General features: G+C 40.6%; 1 protein-coding gene across 1 annotated transcript; it reads right to left on the reverse strand.

Moving 5' to 3' along the window:
- Positions 1-8,172: 8,172 nt before the first annotated feature.
- LOC122065291 lies at positions 8,173-10,659 on the reverse strand. The gene is made up of 2 exons (XM_042629084.1): positions 9,559-10,659; positions 8,173-9,021 (listed from the first exon to the last, which is right to left on the reverse strand). Exons 1-2 carry the CDS (start codon positions 10,657-10,659, stop codon positions 8,173-8,175), a joined length of 1,950 nt encoding a protein of 649 aa, XP_042485018.1.
- Between the last annotated feature and the right edge of the window lie 9,921 nt (positions 10,660-20,580).

Below are 20,580 nucleotides of genomic sequence, written 5' to 3' on the forward strand. Positions count from 1 at the left end.
GGATAACCCACTAGGCAATGGTTATGGATCCAATTCAAACCCAGAGGAATCAAAACTCTACTCATCTGAGAAGGAGTCGATGACCTCTGGGCATGGCAGTGACGATGCGAAGGAGGAAGTGACTGTTTCCGTTCATGCACTCAACGAAGTTGAAGGCGGCATTGCTTCTAAAACTCTTCAACCTCGCAAAAAAAAAGTGGTATATACTGGTGGTCGCGGAGGTCGCCATCAGGCAAGAGGAGGGAGAGGCGGTCACGGGTAGGATTGGGGTGAGCCAGAACATGTGATCTCTGAAATGTCTCTAGCTGCCCTTGAGGCAGGCAGAATTATTATTACTCACCAGGAAGTAGAAGAACTTGATAATGCTATTTCAAGAGCAGATGGCGAGGCTAAAAGGAAAGGAAAATCTACTGCTGCGACGGGGCAGGCCTTGAGGTCTGATCGTCAGGCTATTCCTAGGAATTGATGTATGAAGATTATCTTTTGGAACATAAGAGGAATGAAGAAGGTAGCCGGAAAGAGCGCCTTAAGAGAATTAATAAAGAAGAAGAACCCTGATCTCCTTTGTATTACGGAACCAATGATTCCAGGAAGTGATTTTCCAAATCTATATTTTAATAAATTGGGATTTCACTCCAAATTTATTTATAATAATAGAATGGGTAGAATTTCGAACTTATGGATTATGTGGAAAAGAAATATAGCCTGCCCTGTGGTGATTTCTGAGTCTTCTCAGCATATTTCGGTATCCCTGACTTGGGACCTTTCCCAAATTCAAGTCTCTTTTGTCCATGCTAGCAGTTTTCGAGCAGAGAGGAGAGCTCTTTGGTTGGACTTGGTAGTGGATACTCCTCACACCACCACCCCTTGGCCATGGTAGGTGATTTTAATGCTTATCTTCAGTCGCATGAAAAGAAGGGACCTGGTAATTTTAGCTTGGGCTCTGCTACGGAATTCAATGCTATGATAGACTCTTGTTCCATGGCTCAACTACCTTCAAGTGGAAGAAAATTTACCTAGAGTAATAATCGGAAAGCTGGTAATGTTTCGGCTGTGCTCGATAGAAGCTTCTGCAATGAGAAGTGGTTAACTGTTTTTCAAGACTCCTCACAACTGGTGCTGCCGAGAATTGCTTCTAATCATGGGCCAATTTTGATGGTCTCTAATGCCAGCCAGCGTCCCTCAAATTGCCCTTTTCGCTTTCACCAATTTTGGATGGAACATGAAGACTTCGTCAGAGTTGTGGCTTTGTCCTGGTCTGAATGGGTCTCTAGACCTCCTATCCTAGTTCTCACTTCTAAATTGAAGCGGCTAAAGAGGGACCTAAAATCCTGGGCGAGATCTGCCTTTCCTAACTTTGATGAAGACCTAGAGCGTGCGAAGAAGACTCTGAACCAGATTCATGACCAGATTGTAAGTGAAGGGATGAACGATCATCTATTTGCTATGGAAGCTGATGCGAAGATGGGATTGGTGAAAGCCTTGGAAAACCATGAAAAAATCTGGGCAGAAAAAGCGAGAATCAGGTGGTTGAAAGCTGGTGACAGAAACTCAAAATTTTTTCACCTTTCAGTCAAAATGAGAAGAAACAAAAACTCAATCAGAGCTCACAAGAAGCCGGATGGGACCGTTGTGGAAAGGTATAATCAGATAGGGGAATATATTGTGGACTTTTACGAGAGGTTCCATAGTCTCCACCACAGTGAATCTTGAGGATTTATTGGATAATATTCCAAAAGTTCTTAACCAGATGGACTGCTATAAGATGGACTATCTTCCTGGGAATGAGGAAATAAGGAGAGCAGTTTGGGAGCTCGACCTGGAAAGCTCATCGGGCCCAGATGGATTCTCTGGGATATGGTGGAAGTGGAGGTTTGCAACGTAGTGAAACAGTTTTTCAGCACTGGGTCCATGCCAAATGGGATAAATAATAAGTTTCTGGTGTTGATTCCAAAGGTGGATGGTGCAAATACTCTTGAGAAATTTTGGCCCCTTTGTATGGGCAACTTTTTCTGTAAAATCATATCCAAAGTTATGGCGATGCGCCTTGAGACTCTCCTCCCTCGTCTGATCTCAGAAGAGCAAAGTGCCTTTCAGAAGGGGAAGATGATCCACGACAATATAGCTGTGGCTTCTGAGCTTGCAAATTTAATGTTCTCTACAACCAAAGGTGGGGGCCTTGGTCTTAAAATTGATATAAGGAAGGCTTATGACACTATTTCCTGGTCTTTTATTTTTCAGGTGTTGAGGAAATTTGGCTTCTCCAATAAATGGATCAATTGGCTACACCAACTCCTGCTATCGACCAAAATTTCTATTCTAGTGAACAGAGGTCCTCAGGGCTTCTTCGGGGTGGAGCATGGCCTGAGACAAGGTGATCCTATATCCCCCATGCTGTTTATCATAACAGAAGAAGTTCTGTCTAGAGGGTTGTCAAACCTGGTTCAGAGCAAGAGTCTCAAACCAATCAGTGGCCCAAGAGGCGTTAATACTCCTGGACACATTTTATTCGCAGATGATATATTCATCTTCACCAATGCCTCATTGAGATATGTAAATGCTCTGAAATCTTTCTTGATGAAGTATCAGGACTTTTCAGGCCAATGCATCAGCTTTGAGAAAAGTAAGCTTTTCCTAGGAAAGATAGCTCCTGCCGCAAGCAGACAATTGCTGATACCCTTGGAATTCAGATATGCACTTTCCCAACTCGCTACTTAGGAGTTGAAATATTTAAGGGTAGAGTGAAGAAAGAGGCTCTGCTTCCAGTGATGGACAAGGTGAAAGGCCGTTTAGTGGGTTGGAAAGGAAACCTCTTGTCTTTAACTGGCAGAATGGAGTTGGTCAGATCAGTCATTGCAGGTATCCCTAACCATAGTTTTGCTATTTATTAGTGGCCATCTTCCCTTTTGTCTATAATGAAATGGTGGATGAGAAACTTCATTTGGACGGGGGAGACTGAAACGTCCAGGAAAATTACTGTTAAATGGGACTCCCTTTGCATGCCTAAAGAGGAAGGTGGTTTAGGTATCAGGAGACTCTGTGATACCAACAAAGCTATGTTGTGCAAGCTTGCTTGGAGGATCAAGCATGAGAGGACAGCCACCAGCTCCTTCCTTAAAGCCCGCTTTGTTAAAAAAGATGGTAATTTCAAAAAAGGAGTTTCTTCCTCTATTGCCTTGGGGGTGAAAAAAGTTTGGAGTTTTGTGGAAGAAAATGAAAGATGGATTATCGGTAATGGTAATCTTACAAATTTCTGGAAAGATAAATGGTGGGGACCTAAATCTGTTCTAGAGGAGCTAGAGAGATTAGACCTGGCAACTCTTACATTTACCGCTAAGGTGAGAGAATTTATTTGTGATGGAGAATGGGCGCTCCCTGAGGTGAGATCGGCGGAGCTGAGAAGAATTTTCGATAAAATTAAGCAAATTAAAATTCCTTCAAGTGAATTAGATGACACATGCTGTTGGTCTTTGTCGACTTTGGGAAATTTCTCTACAGCCTCAGCTTGGGAGGGCATCAGAAGGAAGGCTAACAAGACTCCATGGAGCACTCTGGTTTGGAGGAAAGGTCTGCCGCCTAGGTTCTCCACTCTAGGTTGGCGCCTTGCACATGGTAGACTGCCAACAGACGAGCAGATTAGACATAAGGGGATTTACCTTGCTTCTAGGTGTGCCCTCTGCAACCAAGATGAGGATAGCATCGATCATATTTTCCTCAGGTGCTCCTTCACAACTTCTGTCTGGAAATCCTTTACTGACTGCTTTGATGTGAGATGGAAAATGCATCAGTCAATTGATAATCTGATTAGTTGGTGGAAAACGAAGGGAAGAGTAGTAAATCTCAAAACACCTTGGATGATGGGTTTTTCTATTATAGCAGTAAATATTTGGTGGGAAAGAAATAGAAGGTGTCACGATAACAATGCCAGGAATGATAAGCAGATATTTGACTTTAGTCGGCAAGAGCTCTGTCTTTGCATAGGGAAAGTGAAGGGCGAGGTGAAGTCCCTGACTGATGTTATGTGTTGTAGTAGATTGGGATTATCTGCAGTTCTGTCCAGGCATCTCCCTCCTCTAGAAGTCCACTGGTGTAAGCCTCATCCGAATTGGCTTAAGATTAATGTCGATGGTAGCGCTCTGGGAAACCCGGGAAGAGTAGGGGCTAGAGGGGTAGCTCGTGATCATGATGGCCAGGTTTGTGATTCATTTAGTATTTTTCTGGGCATTAAACAGATTTATGACGCTGTTATAGAGGGTATTTTGATGGCAAAGGCGCTGGAAGCAAGGGGTCTTTGGATAGAGTCTGACTCGGTTGCGGTGGTCACTGTGATTCAGAGTAACCATATTCCATGGTTCACTCTCCAAAAATGGTTGTCCCTTCTTTCGTTCCTAGAATCGATCTCATGGAAGATCTCCCATTGCTTTCACGAAGCAAATCTGATAGCGGACTTCTTGGCAAAACAGGCTTCGAAATCTGGATATTCTGTATTCTCGGTGTCTTTCCCTAGACATATAGTAGAGTTCTTAGAGAATGATATTCAGGGTAGGCATCGTTTTAGATTCCCGTAGGGCTTTTGCTAGCTCTCTCTGCTGATGGCCGTGCCAAAGGTGGAGATTGCTAGTGGCGCTAGGGGTTTCTGCCTTGCCTTTTTCATTGGGTTTTTTATTGTTGATGTATCTTTCCTTCTCTTTTTTATGAAGATCATCTTTTAGCAAAAAAAAAAAAGCAGTCATAAGCATTCATGGGTGTGACAGGAGTATTTGAAGCAGAGATAGAGGGTCTAGAGGGTCTAATAGAGGGGCTGATGCGAGGAATCAGACTCGAGTGCGGTGGTTACTCTAATTCAGCAATGGAAGGTCCATTGGTTTGCTCTGCAAATATGGATGTATCTTCAACCGTACCTCAGAAGTGTAACTTGGAAAATCACTCATATATTTAGAGAAGGAAATGCAGTGGCTGATTTCTTGGCTAGAGATGCGGCAAAGATTGGAGTCTCAGCTAATGATGTGATGTTTCCGACCAACATTGTGGATATTTTCTCTAGAGATGCTGAGGGAAGACTGAGCTTTAGATTTTTATAATGCCTTCCCTTCCTTCCTGTTGATGGCAATGCCGAAGGTGGGAAGTTAGGGAAGGGGTGTGATTTTGTGGCTCCTTGATGCTGTTTGGATGTTTCTTTTTTCCTTCTATTTTGATTAATGAGATAAATTTAGCCAAAAAAAAAAAAGCAGTCATAAGCATAATTAGGGTAAGTATTGAATGTAACTCTGCCATCCAATGATAAATTAAGAACCTCAATGGTAGTACCTCCATGATAAAGTTTCAGGTTACCTCCATTCCGGGCCTCTCATGTTATAAGATAATTAACATCCTTGAAGCATTCTTTATCGCCAAATGGATAGGGGATGCTCACATCTCCACATTTCTCTCTACAACCAGGCAAAGTCTGGGGTGGAGCCACCAAAGCTATTGCACCTGATGATGGAAAACTAAGGAGTTGAAGCAATATCAAAATATTAAGAAACATGGCTTTGCTTAGATTTCCCTTTTCTTCCCCTTTTTGGTGGGCTATAAATAAGCTCATGGAAGAAGACTTTTAACAAACAGCCCCCACCCACCTACACATACAAAAACTTCTCTGTCTAGCTCTCTCCCTATGTGGTGGGGATGTTCATGTTAGAGATTTTCCTAGTCTTTGGACACTTCTATATTACGAAGTGAAATCATAGAAGTCTTGAATTTGGATCAGGTTCACATATGATAACAATCTCATATGTCCTTAATTCGTGAATTTGAAATCTATTAAATGAAGAGATAGAAAGTAGATTTCAAATTTACGTACCAAAGAAGTACAAAATTATTCTCATACATGAACCTGATCGAGTCCCGAAAGTCTTGGAGGGAATAACAAATATGACCCTATGAGGTCAAAGGTATACGCCAAAGGGAAACTATAAAAGTCTTTGGTAGAATAGCTGATATGACCCCATGAAGTCAAAAGTAGGAATCTTTTATTTATTCATTTTAAATGGAATCTAGATGCACGTCGAGATCACAATATTAAGGGAAATAGTCTCACGCCTATATGGAAGTCAAAAAATATGACCATTTCAATCATGTTGACAGACATGGTTCTTGGTAAAAGGTTAGTGATGAACCTATTACAGTTGGAAACCTAGCGATTGGTAACTGGAATGAGTCAAGCCCAACTACACGTGTTTGTGGAGCTAACTTTGTCATTTTATATTAAGCACTGCATCAATCTGTCTTTGGAAGTTTGTATTCTACCTGTTCAACAGCTTTGATAATTTTGAGAGTTTTTATTAATAAAGAAAGTATGTTTTTTTCGCTAGAAGATCATATGTATTAAAATTTGGAAAAGAAGAAAAAGAATTTACATGGAAAAAAGAAACAAGCTGTATGGAATTAGTTGAAAACTAATCCACCTTCGGCATTGCCATCAGTGGAGAAGAATCAAAACTATAACCCAGCCAGACCAAAAAATAGACAAATCAACAAAAATCACCATTATTTAAAACGGTATCTAGGCCGATTGTGCCTATCAACATCTAACTCCATGGCAACTAATGCAGGCCAAGAGGCTACTGGAGAGGAATCTTCTAATTTTGCAGCAGACTTTGCAAGGAAATCAGCCACTGGGTTAGCTTCACGTAGGCAATGAGTAATCTTCTAGGTTATGGACTGTAGGTACGGGCCTAAGCTCATCCACCTTTGAAGCACATACCACGGGACTTTCCATTGAGAAATAAGAAGAACCACAGCCACCGAGTCACACTCAACCCATAATTGGGTAATATCCAACGCTCTAGCCATTTCCAGACCATAAATCACTGCTAGCACTTCAGCTTCAAAGTTTGTGTGCACTCCCAAAAATTGTCTGAAGGATTGTATCACCTCAGCTTTATCATTCCGTAAGACTCCACCAGCCCCTGCCTTTCTTGGGTTTCCTAGGGAGCACCCATCAGAGTTAAGCTTTACCCATCCTGGAGGTGGAGGACACTAGAAAACTTCTAAGATCTCCCTGGGTTTATAGGGAATTCTAGAAATACCCAGCCGTCTAGCACATAAAAGTGCCTCGAAAGGGAGGGGAGATCCAGAAACCGCTATCTCCTGGAGCCTGATCTCACTCTTAACCATTGCAAAACAGTGATTGGCTGTTATCGATTTTTCCTCAAATCGTCTAGCGTTCCTTACCTGCCATATGAAGTATGGAAGAAGGGAGAAGCCACTTAGCCACACTCTTTTAAAATAATACTTTCTAGCAGTTTGTTTCCACCATGCGCAGAGATTTTCCACGTCCACAAATGGAGGCCATTGCACATCAAAACCAAAGCAGAAATCTCTCCATATGCTAGAAGAAAATTCACATTTGTAGAAAATATGGATCAGCGATTCCTCCTCTTTGCCACACAGCGAGCACTGAGATACAAGAGGAATTCCTCTTTTACAAACATTGTCATCAGTTGGCAATTTATTCTGTATCATTCGCCAAGCAAAAGTTGCTTGTCTTGGATGAATACCAGAGCACCAAATAAGAGAATACCAACTAATTTTTTGGTGTTTCTCCCTATATTCTTCCCAAGCTGATTTTATAGAGAAAACACCTGAAGAGGTTAACCGCCAAACACAAGAGTCTTCTACATTCTGGATGAGAATATTTTTTGCTTGGTCCCACTTTTGGACAAGGAAAGTAGAATCGACTGGAGGAAAATTCCAAGAGAAATTATCAATAAAATCTGCAACTTTCACCTTAGAACCAGAGAAAAGGGATTGATCCAGATTGGAGAGCTCTGCAATAGACTTCGAGTCCAGCCATCGATCCTGCCAGAAATTGATTTTCTCCCCATTACCTACAATCCATTGCTCATGTTCGGAAATAAAATTCCACACCTTCTTCAAGCCAGGCCATATGGAAGAGGATTTATACCCCATTTTGAGTGAACCATCAACATTAATAAAACGTTCCTTGAAAAATCTGCTCATGATGGAGTCTTCATGCTTAATCTGCCACGCCAATTTACATAAACAAGCAAAGTTCACTTCACGCAATTTTTTAATGCCCAAACCACCTTCTTTTTTCGGTTTACACACCGTATCCCATTTAATCACAATCTTCTTCGAGACCTCCATATCCCCTGACCAGACAAAATTTCAGATCCAACGCTCCACCAACTTCATCGATCCTTCAGGCCACCAATATATAGAGAAATTATGGATTGGAATCCCAGAAATGACCGACTTAACAAGTTCCACCCTTCCAGCTATAGATAGGAGTTTCCCTTTCCATCCTGCAAGTCTGCTTTTTATATTATCCAGAAGAGGAAGAAGGTGGTTATTTTTCACTCGTCCTTTAAAGATCTCCACCCCCAGGTATTTGGTGGGAAAGGTAGCAGCTGCCACTCCCAAATACTCAGTAATAAATTGTCTTCTATGAGGAGCAATTTTCCCAAAAAATATCTTGCTTTTCTCCAAGTTAATCATCTGACCAGAGAACTCCTGATACTTGGATAAAAAAGCATGGAGCTGCTTAACATAAGTGGCAGAGCCATTCATAAAAATGAAAATGTCGTCTACGAAAAGCAGATGAGAGGGAGTAATAGCACCTCTCGGACCCGAGAGAGATTTCATCTTACCTTCCACCACCATATTTTTGAGGCCTCTACATAGCACTTCCTCGGCCAAAATGAACAGAATAGGAGAGATAGGGTCCCCTTGTCTCAAACCACGGCCAACCCCAAAAAATCCCACTGGACCTCCATTCAATAAGATAGAAATCCTTGTTGAAATAAGCAGCTGGTGAACCCTGTTAATCCACTTTGGAGAGAAGCCAAATTTTTCTAATGTGGCAAGTAGAAAATCCCAAGAAAGGGAATCATAAGCCTTTTGCACGTCCAGCTTTATGCCCATACCACCTCCCCTTACTGCAGACTGCATCAAATTTGCTAGCTCGGATGCTAGGCCAATATTTGATGAGATGATTTTACCCTTCTGAAAGGCACCCTGTTCTGCAGAAATTAATCTTGGGAGAAGAGAAGTTAATCTAGTGGCAGAAATTTTGGATAAGACCTTACAAAAAAAATTCCCCATACATATGGGTTGAAATTTATCTAAGGATGATGCACCATTAATTTTAGGGATCAAGGTGAGGAAACAATTATTGACCCCTTTAGGGATCTTTCCAACCAGGAAAAAATTAAAAATTGCCCGAAAAAAGTCTTTCTCCACAATGTCCCAACACCTTCTAAAAAATTGACCTGAGAAACCATCAGGCCCTGGAGAGCTATCTGCATCAAGGTCCCACACCGCCTACTTGATTTCCTCTCTGGTGGGAATGGCATCCAGGAAAAAATTATTGTCATTAGATAATATTCTTGGAATCTGGTCCAGCAACTCATGGTGAGGAGCTATCGGAGTATGAGAGTGGAAATTCTCATAATAGTTAACCATATAATTTGCCAAATCCTGATGCTCCAAAATCCAAGAACCATCCTCATGCTGCATAGAGCTAATCTAATTTTTTGATCTTCTAATTTTAACCGAGAGATGGAAAAATTTTGAATTTCGATCCCCATTCTTTAACCATTTGATTTTTGCTTTCTCAGACCACATTTTCTCATGCAGCTTTGATGCATTCAAGAGACCAGTTCTTGCATCGGCCTCTTCATTAAAAAGAAGGTCGGTCATTCCAGATTCAGCAATAGAATCCTGCACTCTTTTTAAATTTGACGTAGCTTTATCCACTTCCTCATTTAGATTAGGGAAAGCCCCTTTTGCCCAGGCCTTGACAGCTAATTTTACATTTTTCAGCCTTTGGGCTAGTCTAGAAATCGGGTTTCCACTAACAGACTGCGACCAAACATTCTCCACCAACGGGAGAAAACCGTTGTTCTCCATCCAGAAGCTGTGGAAACGAAATGGGATATTGGGGGGTTTTGGGACAGCAAAAGACTGAATCAATAGAGGAGAGTGATCCGACGCAGAGCATGTGAGGACCCCCTGGAAAACATTCTTGAACTCATCAATCCACTGCTCATTATAAAAACTCCGGTCTAAGACTGCCAGCACATTACCCCTTTTACGGTTATTCGACCAAGTGTATTTTTTCCCTTGAGAGGGGTAGGGAAAGAGCATACATGAGTCAGCCATAGCTTGGAACTCTACTGCCGATCCCAAATTAAAATTACCCGGCCCTCTTTTCTCATGAGACATTAGAGTGGCATTAAAATCGCCAATAACTACCCATGGAGAAGAAATAGTAGAAATCGAAGCAAGATCAGACCAAAGCGATCTACGCTCAATTTTGAAACAACTGGCATGAATAAATGACATGAGAACTCTTTTACCCATCCAATCAATCTCAACAATGAGTTGTTGGTCTGACATTGAAACCAGGGAAGGACGAGCCATACCTCGCTTCCAGATAACCCAAATATTGGGCACCCTATCCTGACGATTATTGGGAATCACTTCAGCCGCATAACCCAATTTATCAAAAAATAATGAGGGAAAACTACTGACCTCAACCATCGGTTCAGCTACACATAGAATCTCTGGTGAAGATTCTCTGAGGAGAAATTTCAAAGCCCTCCTACCAGCCTCCTTTCGGACACCCCGAATGTTCCAGAATAGAACACGCATGGTTAACAATTTTTGCGACTACCTTTGTCAGGATTTGAAGCCTGACCACTCTGCTTTTTCTTTCTTCTCCTTTTTTCTCCCACTTCTGTGCCTTTCTCGAGAACCACCACCGCATCATCCACCACTGTAATTTCCAATGTTGCTGCTTCCCTCCTACTCAATTGAGCTTGAACAGAGGGCTGAGGGTCCCTATTGGAGGAAGATCGGCCTCCCCTACCAACCAAAATCCCACGACCAGAGGCTAAGGACATTCCCATCCTCTTGGGACGTGAGGAAAGATGCACAGGGTCCACAGGGAGAGCGTGAATCACATCCTCCTAGTTCTGTTTTTGTATTCTTCTAGAGATAGGTGGGTTCCCATTTTGGTTCAATTCACCCTCCTCTTCATCATCTTGGTCTGAGAGAGACCCATATTCTGAGCCGGTCTCAGAGCTGGACCTGTCCACATCATGCTGACTCACATAATTGTTCATATCCACATCCTCTTGTGCCAATCCATTCTTTACTAAATTGGGGAGATTTGAAAAAGTAGAGTCCAAATCAATTTGAATCTCTCCTTCCATATTAGGAAAGTTGGGAGAGTTATTCACGGAAAGAGTGATACCATTCTCATCCTTTCCATTATGAGAAGATTACTGACAATGCTCTTGTTGATTTCCTTCCAAAATAGGAGAGAGCCAACCCACCGAGTTGGCCCTGGTTGAGTCAACTCCGTCTTCTTCAACGTATACCGCCCCTGGAGTCTCGGCCAATTTCTCAGCCGCACACTGCTTTTCATCATCCACTTTCTTCAATCTACAGTTGGAAATCAAATGGCCTACTCACTTGCAATGGGCACAGCATTCCACATTATCCTCATATACAACCTTTTGACAAAAATTGTACACTTGAGAGGTGCCTGGTTCAAATCTCTTGACTTGGACTTCCTCCACCCTCACTGCCAAGTCAGAAATGTCAATCTCCACCAGCACCCTCGCAAAATAACCGAGAAGGCCTTGTCTTGTTCGTCTGTCTAAGGCAACAGGGTGCCCTACCGCCTTTGCAATAGATAATAGGACGTTTTCATGCCAATATTCTAGCGGAAGATCTGGAAAACGGATCCACACAAGTTTTGTAAAGAATTGCTTCTCATGAATATTGAAGTTAGGCTTCCAATGTTGAAATCGAATAACCTGATCCCCAATCCTAAGGGGTGATCTTCACCACACTGCTGCCTTATCGCCCTCGCATTGAAATTGAAAGATAACATATCCTTTTCCCAGCAGATGCATTATCACCCCTTGACTTAGGTTCCATTTTGCCCTTGCCTCCCTTCTCAAGGCATCCAAGGAGATCAAACGGAAGTTAACCCTTCTGATTAAGGCAAAACGGAAATTTTGTCTCTTTGATTCATAGTCTCTCTGAGGGATCACTACTCGCCATTTACCTCCTACCTGAATTGGCTCTGGAAGGGTGTCAATGGCAGGCCATGACGAAACACCCAAAGCTTTTGCATATGAAAGTCGCTGGCTTGCACCCTCTTGTCTTTCAACCTGTGTAGGACCTTCTGGACCACGATCCAGAGATTCCCAAGCACCTCCATCATCATCCTCCACAGCCATAGCTCCATTCTTTCCTGAATCGCCAGACGCTCTCTCTCCCATTTTCTATAAAGAAAGTATGTTGGCCCAGATACAGATTCTCATAATCTGTTTTATCAGTTTATTTTCCTTTTGATTGGGATGGTATTCTGTTGATGATCTTTTCGAAGATGAAATAGTATTTAAATGGTTGTTTCATTTTTCTCATTTTTTGATATTTCTTATACTAAGGCTGGGTTTGGTAGTCATTCAGTTCTAGAAATGAAGTTTCGTGTCAAAACAGATTTTTTTTTTTCAGTTTCTTTTTTTTTTTTTTTGTTAAAAGATGATATTATTAAAATAAAAGGGGAAAATACACCAACATAAAAGAAAGGAAACGCAGCCGAGACCACTAGAGAAACTTGCTCTCTCCACCTTTGGCATGGCCATCAACAGAGAAAGCAAGAAACACCCTAGTAGAATCTAAATCTATGCCTGTCCATTGCATCATTTTCAATCTCCATCATAATATGACTGGGGAATGTCACAGAAGTTTCTGTGATTCCTGATTTTGAAGCCTTCCTTGCCAAATAATCTGTAACCACATTTGCCTCTCGAAAACAATGAGAAATTTTCCACGAAATAGAGTTCAAATAGGGGAGAATAGCTCTCCATCGTTGGAGCACAAACCATGGAACTTGGTTCTTCTGCACAGCAGACACCACACCAGCAGAATCTGACTCAACCCACACTTCACTCGCACCATATCTCTTTACCATGATCAGACCTTCCAAAACCGCTTCAAACTCAGCCTCAAAGATTTTTTTAATGCTTAAATAAATACTAAAAGAGTTGCAAATCTGACCCTCTTTGTTACGAGCAATGCCACCAGCACCTGCCCTTCCTGGATTCCCCAAAGAACTCCCGTCTACATTGATTTTAAACCAATTTGAATGGGGTTTACACCAATGAACTTCTAGAGGCGGAATATACTTAGGGGCCTCTACATGTAACCCCAATTTCCTGCAGCATAAGAGATCACTGATGCTCTTCACTTCACCCTTCGAACCACCCAAACAAAGACCAATCTCATGGCAAATTAATTAAAAAATATACGCATCAGATCAAGCCTTGTCCTCATGGCTCCGTCTATTTCTCTCCCACCAAATATTAGTGGCAATGATTGAGAAGCTCAGTAGCCATGGGTTTTTTAAGTTTAAGATTCTTGCCTTGGACTTCCACCATGTTATCAAACCTTCTATAGATTGATGCATCGGCCAAGAAATCCCAAAACAAGCATAGAACCTTTCCCATATGCAAGTTGAGTATGGACAGTGAATAAATACATGGTTAATGCCATCTTCATCTTGGTTGCAAAGGAAGCATCTTCATCTTGGTTGCAAAGGAAGCATCTCGATGCCATCATGATGCCTTTCGCTTTGATCAGCTCATCCGTTGGGAGTTTCCTATGAGCAAGCCGCCATCCTAAGGTAGAATACCGTGGGGGAAGACCTTTCCTCCAAATCAAAGAGAACCAAGGAACTTTTGGGGATTTTTCTCTAATTTCATCCCATGCAGAAGCCGTAGAAAAATTCCCCATAGGAGATAACTCCCAAGCGCAGAAGTCCTCCATCTGATCAGGGCAAATAGCTATCTCCTTGATAGAGTTAAAAATATTATTTAGAAGTGCAGACTGTACTATAGGGAAGTTCCATTGACCATCCTGGATAAAATCACACACTTTGGCATTAGTATTAGGGGGGGAAAGGTCCATAGTCTGTATCTCCTCCATCAGAGATTTAGGTCCCCACCATTTATCCTTCCAGAAGTTTGTCAAATTACCATTGCCAATAACCCACCTCTCGTACTCTGACACAAAATTCCATGACTTCCGAATCCCCAGGGCAATTGATGAAGGCCTGCTTCCCTTAGAAAATTTACCATCCTTCTTAACAAATCTTGCACGAAGGAAGGAACTAGCATTCGATTTCCTATGTTTAATTCTCCAAACCATTTTACACAGCATATTATTTGATTCTCTTAGCTTCCTGATCCGTAGTCCCCCTTCTTCTTTGGGCTTGCACAGAGTATTCCACTTCATTGTAATTGCTCTCGTACTTTCCACCTCCCCTGTCCATATAAAGTTTCGCATCCATCTCTCCATAGTAGCTAGAAGAGATGAGGGCCACCAGTATACAGCAAAATTGTGAGTAGGGATACTAGAAATCACAGATCTGACTAGTTCTGTTCTTCCCGCCATTGAAAGAAGCTTACCCTTCCACCCTGCAAGGCGCTTCTTCACACTATCCATAACAGGCATGAGGGCATTTTTTTTAACTGACCCTTAGAGATTTCAACCCCTAAATATTTTGTAGGGAAGCTACAACTTCGAATTCCCAAAATATTAGAGATATGCTGCCTCCTTGCTGAATTAATCTTGCGGAGGAAAAGCCTACTTTTATCAAGATTGATGCATTGACCTGAAAATTCTTGATATTTTGTCAAAAAAATTTTAGATTGTGGACATACCTTTGGGAAGCATTGGTGAATATAAAGATGTCATCCGCAAACAAGATGTGCCCTGGGGTTTCAGTGCCTCTTGGGCCCTGGATTGGCTTTATTTGGTTCGACTGGATTAACCCCTTCAATCCCTGAGATAGAACTTCTTCTGCAATGATAAACAGCATCGGCGAAATCGGATCACCTTGTCTCAGGCCTCGTTCCACATTAAAAAAACCTTGCGGACCTCCATTAACTAGGATTGAAATCTTAGAAGATATTAGAATTTGGTTGAGCCAGCCTATCCATCTCTCAGAGAAACCAAATCTATGCATAACCTGAAAGATAAACTTCCAGTCAATTATATCATAGGCTTTCCTAATATCGATTTTTATGCCAATACCCCCTCCTCTGGTGGATGAGAACATCAAGTTCGCAGGCTCTGAAGCAACAATAATATTATCATGGATAATCTTTCCTTGTTGGAAAGCGCCTTGCTCATCAGATATTAATCTGGGAAGAAGAGGCTCCAACCTCAATGCCATCACCTTTGTAATAAATTTACAGAAGAAATTTCCCATGCATAGGGGCCGGAAATTACCTAGGTTATCAGCCCCATCTACCTTTGAGATCAGCACAAGGAAATTATTATTCACACCCTGCGACATGTAGCTTGAGCTGAAAAAATATCTGACCGCATTGCTCACTTCTTTTTCCACAATGTGCCAGCATCTTCTGAAGAAAGCCCTAGGGAAGCTGTCAGGACCAGGCTAGCTATCCGGATCAAGCTCCCACATAGCCCTTTTAATCTTAGCATCACTAGGAAGGGCATCCAAGTGGTACTGATCAGCTTGGTTCAAGATCAAGGGAATGTTATCCAGTAATTCCTCATGCTGAACCGTCGGGGTAACTTTGTGAAAATTCTCATAGAAATCAACTATGTAGTTCCCTATTTGGATGGGATCATCAACCATAGAGCCATTGGTTGATGATCCCATCCAAATAGAAACTGAAAAAAATGTTTAGTGAACCTGTTTCAGGAATGATTACCCTAGTTGTTCACTTTTTTTTTTATATTTAGATTAGAACCAAAATGTTCCGTCATTCCATCATTTTGCATTTCTAGTATTTTCCTTCGTTTTCGTTCCCCCCCAAAAAAAAAAAAAAAATGCTTTATTCCGTTTCAATGTTCCTATAGAATGGAAAAACGTTAGTAAACATTTTTTCTGGATGACTACCAAACGCAACCTAATAAAGTTCACTTTGTTGATTCTCAGCATAGTTGATGGATTTTGTTTTTGAATTTGAAATTTGATTTATGAAAAAATTGAGGAAAGGTTGTAGTCAATTGGATCAATACAGCAATAGTAGAAACCATTATCTAACAAAGCCAGCCCGAAAGGAGACCAACTTACGAAACCAGCCCTAAGAAAGGGACAAGCAAAAAAATAAAAAAATAAAAAAAAAGAGGGGGTGATAGAAAAATAGCAAGAGGGAAAAAAATGGAGGATAGAAATAGAATAAAATCAAACTATTGCTACAACAAAAATGATCATGGCAAAGAGATATGGGGCGAGTGAAGTGTGGGTTGAGTTAGATTCGGCTGGTGTAGTGTCTGCTGTGCAGAAGAACCAAGTTCCATGGTTTGTGCTCCAACGATGGAGAGCGATTCTCCCCTATTTGAATTCTATTTCGTGGAAAATTTCTCATTGTTTTCGCGGGGCAAATGTGGTTGCAGATTATTTGGCTAGGAAGGCTTCAAAATCAGGAATCACAGAGACCTCTGTGACATTCCCCAGTCATATTATGATGGAGATTGAAAATGATGCAATGGACAGGCATAGATTTAGATTCTGCTAGGGTGTTTCTTGCTTTCTCTGCTAATGGCCATGCCGAAGGTGGAGAGAGTAAGTTTCTCTAGTGGTCTCGGCTGTGTTCCCTTTCTTTTATGTTGGCGTATTTTCCCCTTTTATTTTAATAATATCATCTTTTAACAAAAAAAAAAAAGAAAAAAGGGAAACCAAAACATATACCAAAAGTAAGGGAGAGAGAAAAGCTGAAGATTTGTACAATCTTTGAAGCCTTGGTATCAAAGCAAAGTGGCGTAATGTTTTCAATAGAGTCTTGTTGTTGGATTTATACCTTGATTCACCACATTTGCGACAAGACTTTTCATTAGATGCATCATTCCAATATAACATATAGTCATTGGGGCATGCATCGATCTTTTTCTAACTAAGCCCCAAGTCCTTAAGCATCTTCTTCGTTTCGTAGAAAGAATTCGGTACTGTATTATCTTGTGGCAGTGCTTTCTTCAATAAAGTCAACAGCATAGTGAAAGATTTATTACTCCAATTGCATAGGCATTTTATGTGATATAGTGCAACAGTAAATGACAATTTTTGTGAATTCCTTGCATTATGGATAAAATGCCTTCTTTGCTTCCTGCATCAATCTATGGTATTTTTCTGAATCATCCCCTATTCCATCTGTGTGTCCACTTGTGTCACAAACACCAGCTCCTTCAGGTTCTTGACCAGGAAATGCATCTTGAAGTATGTCACGCATGTTAACAATATCGTCATCTTCTTCATCAACCACAGGGCTTTCAATTGTTGTGGTATTCGAAGATGCAACTTCCCCATGGAAACTCCACAACGTGTAGCCTGACATAATTCCATCAACTATCAAGTGTTCAAATACTTCATCCCGTGTTCCCCACCGTTGATTAATGCAATATACACATTGGCATGTAATCTTTCCCCCTATTGGTACTTTAGAAAAAGCAAAATCTAGGAAATCAATTACACCAGCTTCCTATAGATTTCCTGCATGGAATGCACGATCCCTTGATTTATGAATCCAATTCCTATCCATTTGATGGTAGACTAAACACCTCACTAACATACTAAAAAGATAGCATATTATCAAACTAAATTCCAGTGGAATATATATATCTACAAAGTTAAAACATCAGAACATTAATAGCAACATTGATTGTACATTACATTTAAAAAATTAAAACTAAAGATTAAATACTAGATATTTTTTAATTTCATCAGATGACCTTGTTTACCAATGTGAAATAAGGATTTCCCTTTTGACAAGTTCTCTCTTGTTAAAAACATTTTCTAACTGCTGCTAATGAAAGTGTTATATAAGAATTTTTTTACATGTAAGTTACTTTTGACAGTTTCTCTCTTGTTAAAAATATTTTCTGGCCGCTTCTAACCATTTAAGTGTTATATAAGAGTTTTTTACAAGCTAAGTTTATTTTTATATTACTTGATCACATACAACTTTAACTTTTTTTTTTTTTGGTCGAAATGGTAAGGAAGACATAGTGAAAGATTTTTTTCTCTATCAATTATCTAGGTGGCAGAAGAGGTTCATCGCTTGATTAGAAAAAAATGACAGACATAAAGAACAATGGAGCAATGACTATCAGGTAATGACCAAATTCATTATTTTTTTCTCCTAAAAGCAAATTATTTTATAGGTAAAAATGAACTAGGTAGAAGCAATACCCGCAATTAGTAAATGCTAAGAATATGGTTTTGGTTCGTTTCATCTTTAAAGAAGGGAAGGCAATAATAAAGTAATCCAGGAAATAATCTTCATGTCAATACAAGAGAAAAAAAAATATTCAAGGAGTTCGATAGAGATTATATTATAAATTTGTTGCTACTAATGCAGAACCAAGGCCATGAGAAGCAATATAAATTTTAATAGCATGCCAATACTACTACCAGAAAATATTAGATAATAAAAACATTAAACTAGCTACAGAAATTAAATAAGAGTTAAACTAAAATTCTAAACACACAATGTTTAATGCCAAAATTCTGGGCCATGTTTCCACATACTTGTATTTATAACTTTTGAAGCTTGAATGCATATTAACTCTACATGTGTAGGTAAGACTTGGCTAAAGAAAATGAAAAGTAAATAATTTTTTTCTTTTTTAGGAGAGAACCGAAAATAGTAACTCCGAGGAGCTATTGACTAAACAAGGAGCTACATTAAAACAGAGACTGGCCATAAAATAGAACTTTGGTCGCCCTCCTTCAACCATTTTTACGAGATTTCTTAGTGCAGAGCATACATGAAGAGGCCTTTATATAAATTTAGAGGGAACTCCAAAGGTCTAGCCAGTCCCATAACCCACACGACACACATTCACTAGTGCTTTCAAGTGATTGGATAGGATCCATGGCCATGGCTGGATTAGGTTTTGCTAGGCTAGGTTCAGCTTTGTGGAATTAAATTGGATAAGATTGAACTAAGATTATCCTTTGCTAGCAATACTAGTACGAATACTTATACTAGCTAACATCATTTCACCGATATGGTATCGGCATGATATATTTTCAGAGTTTGAAAATTCCACTTCCTTTTTCATTAAATTTCATTGCAACAAAACATAGCCTAAATGATCAAATCTGATATCTTTTTTAAGTTTGAAAATTTCACTTCCCTTCCCATTAAATTTCCATCGCAACCAAACATAGACTAAATGATCAAATCTCCGATCTTCTACTTTAAGTACTTATAAATTTTTCTTAACATTTTTTTTTGCAGGGGAGGGGGTTGTTTAGAAGATCGTTTAGATGCTTTTAGGTGAAAGAAAAATATGGAGAAAATAGATTCACCTAATTTTGGGTTCATGAACCCTATTGGGTTTTAGAACTTTCTCAAGCCATGTGCATCTAAGGCCCTCTTAGGGAAATGTCATCCTAATTTTGTGTTTTGTGAGAAGAAGGAAAAGAAAATTAGAAGACCCCAAGGGTGTAGCTCAATTGGAAAGCAGTAACACCTCACAAGAGAGTTTTAGGTAGAAGAAATCATATGTCTTCTTACCCTCCCCCACACACAAAAGAAAAAAAAATGGTTACACTTACCTTCTACTTTCCCTTTGACAAAGTGTTGAACAAGTAATTGGTTAATTTTTTTTTTTGCTAAAAGATTATTTCATTAAATGATCAAAGAAAAGAAAATAAAAGCCATACAAGCTAACGACTTCAAACAAAAGGACCTAGCTAACTCTACCCTCCCACCTTCGGCATGGCCATCAGCAGGAGGGGAAAGAAGCACTAGGAAAACCGAAAATGAGGCCTCCCATCTGAATCCCTTTGCAAGAGATCAATAATATGGGAGGGAAGGACCACATTATCACTCGAAATCCCTGTCTTCGCCGCATCTCTGGCCAATTAATCAGCTATGGAGTTCCCTTCCCTGAAGTTATGAGATATCTTCCAGCTGATACCGTCAAGGAAAGGCTTAAGATGCATCCATCGTTGGAGAGCATACCGGGGAATTTTCCTTTGCTGAATCGCTAGCACAACCGAGCTAGAGTCTGACTCCACCCATAAGCAAGTGATGCTCATGGCCTTAGCTCGCAACAACCCCTCCATCATACCCTCCACCTCCGCTTCAAATACTCCAGTAATACCCATATATTTTTTATAAGAGCCCATGACCCTGCCCTGATGGTCCCGAAATATACCTCCCGCTCCAGCCCGACCAGGATTTCCCATAGAGCTGCCATCAAAGTTTAGTTTTATCCAGAACATTGGAGGTTTACACCAAAAGACCTCCAATAATTCTCTGTGCCCCACTCCCTGCATCTGAATGCCTTGGCGCCTGCTGCACTGCAAATCTGCTATGGAATTAATCTCGCCTCTAGATCTTGGCTTGTTTCGTCTTATGTCCTCAAGAACCATCATTAGTACAAACCTGCTTGACCGATATTTATTTTCAAAAAACCTTACATTTCTCTCCCTCCATAAGTGATCCAACACAATGGCTAAACTCATATTCCATGCCTCCTTGCAGCAAACCAGTTTCAACTTTCTCTTCCACC

This window comes from Macadamia integrifolia, unplaced genomic scaffold, assembly GCF_013358625.1.
Source record: "Macadamia integrifolia cultivar HAES 741 unplaced genomic scaffold, SCU_Mint_v3 scaffold1963, whole genome shotgun sequence".
Taxonomy (NCBI): domain Eukaryota; kingdom Viridiplantae; phylum Streptophyta; class Magnoliopsida; order Proteales; family Proteaceae; genus Macadamia; species Macadamia integrifolia.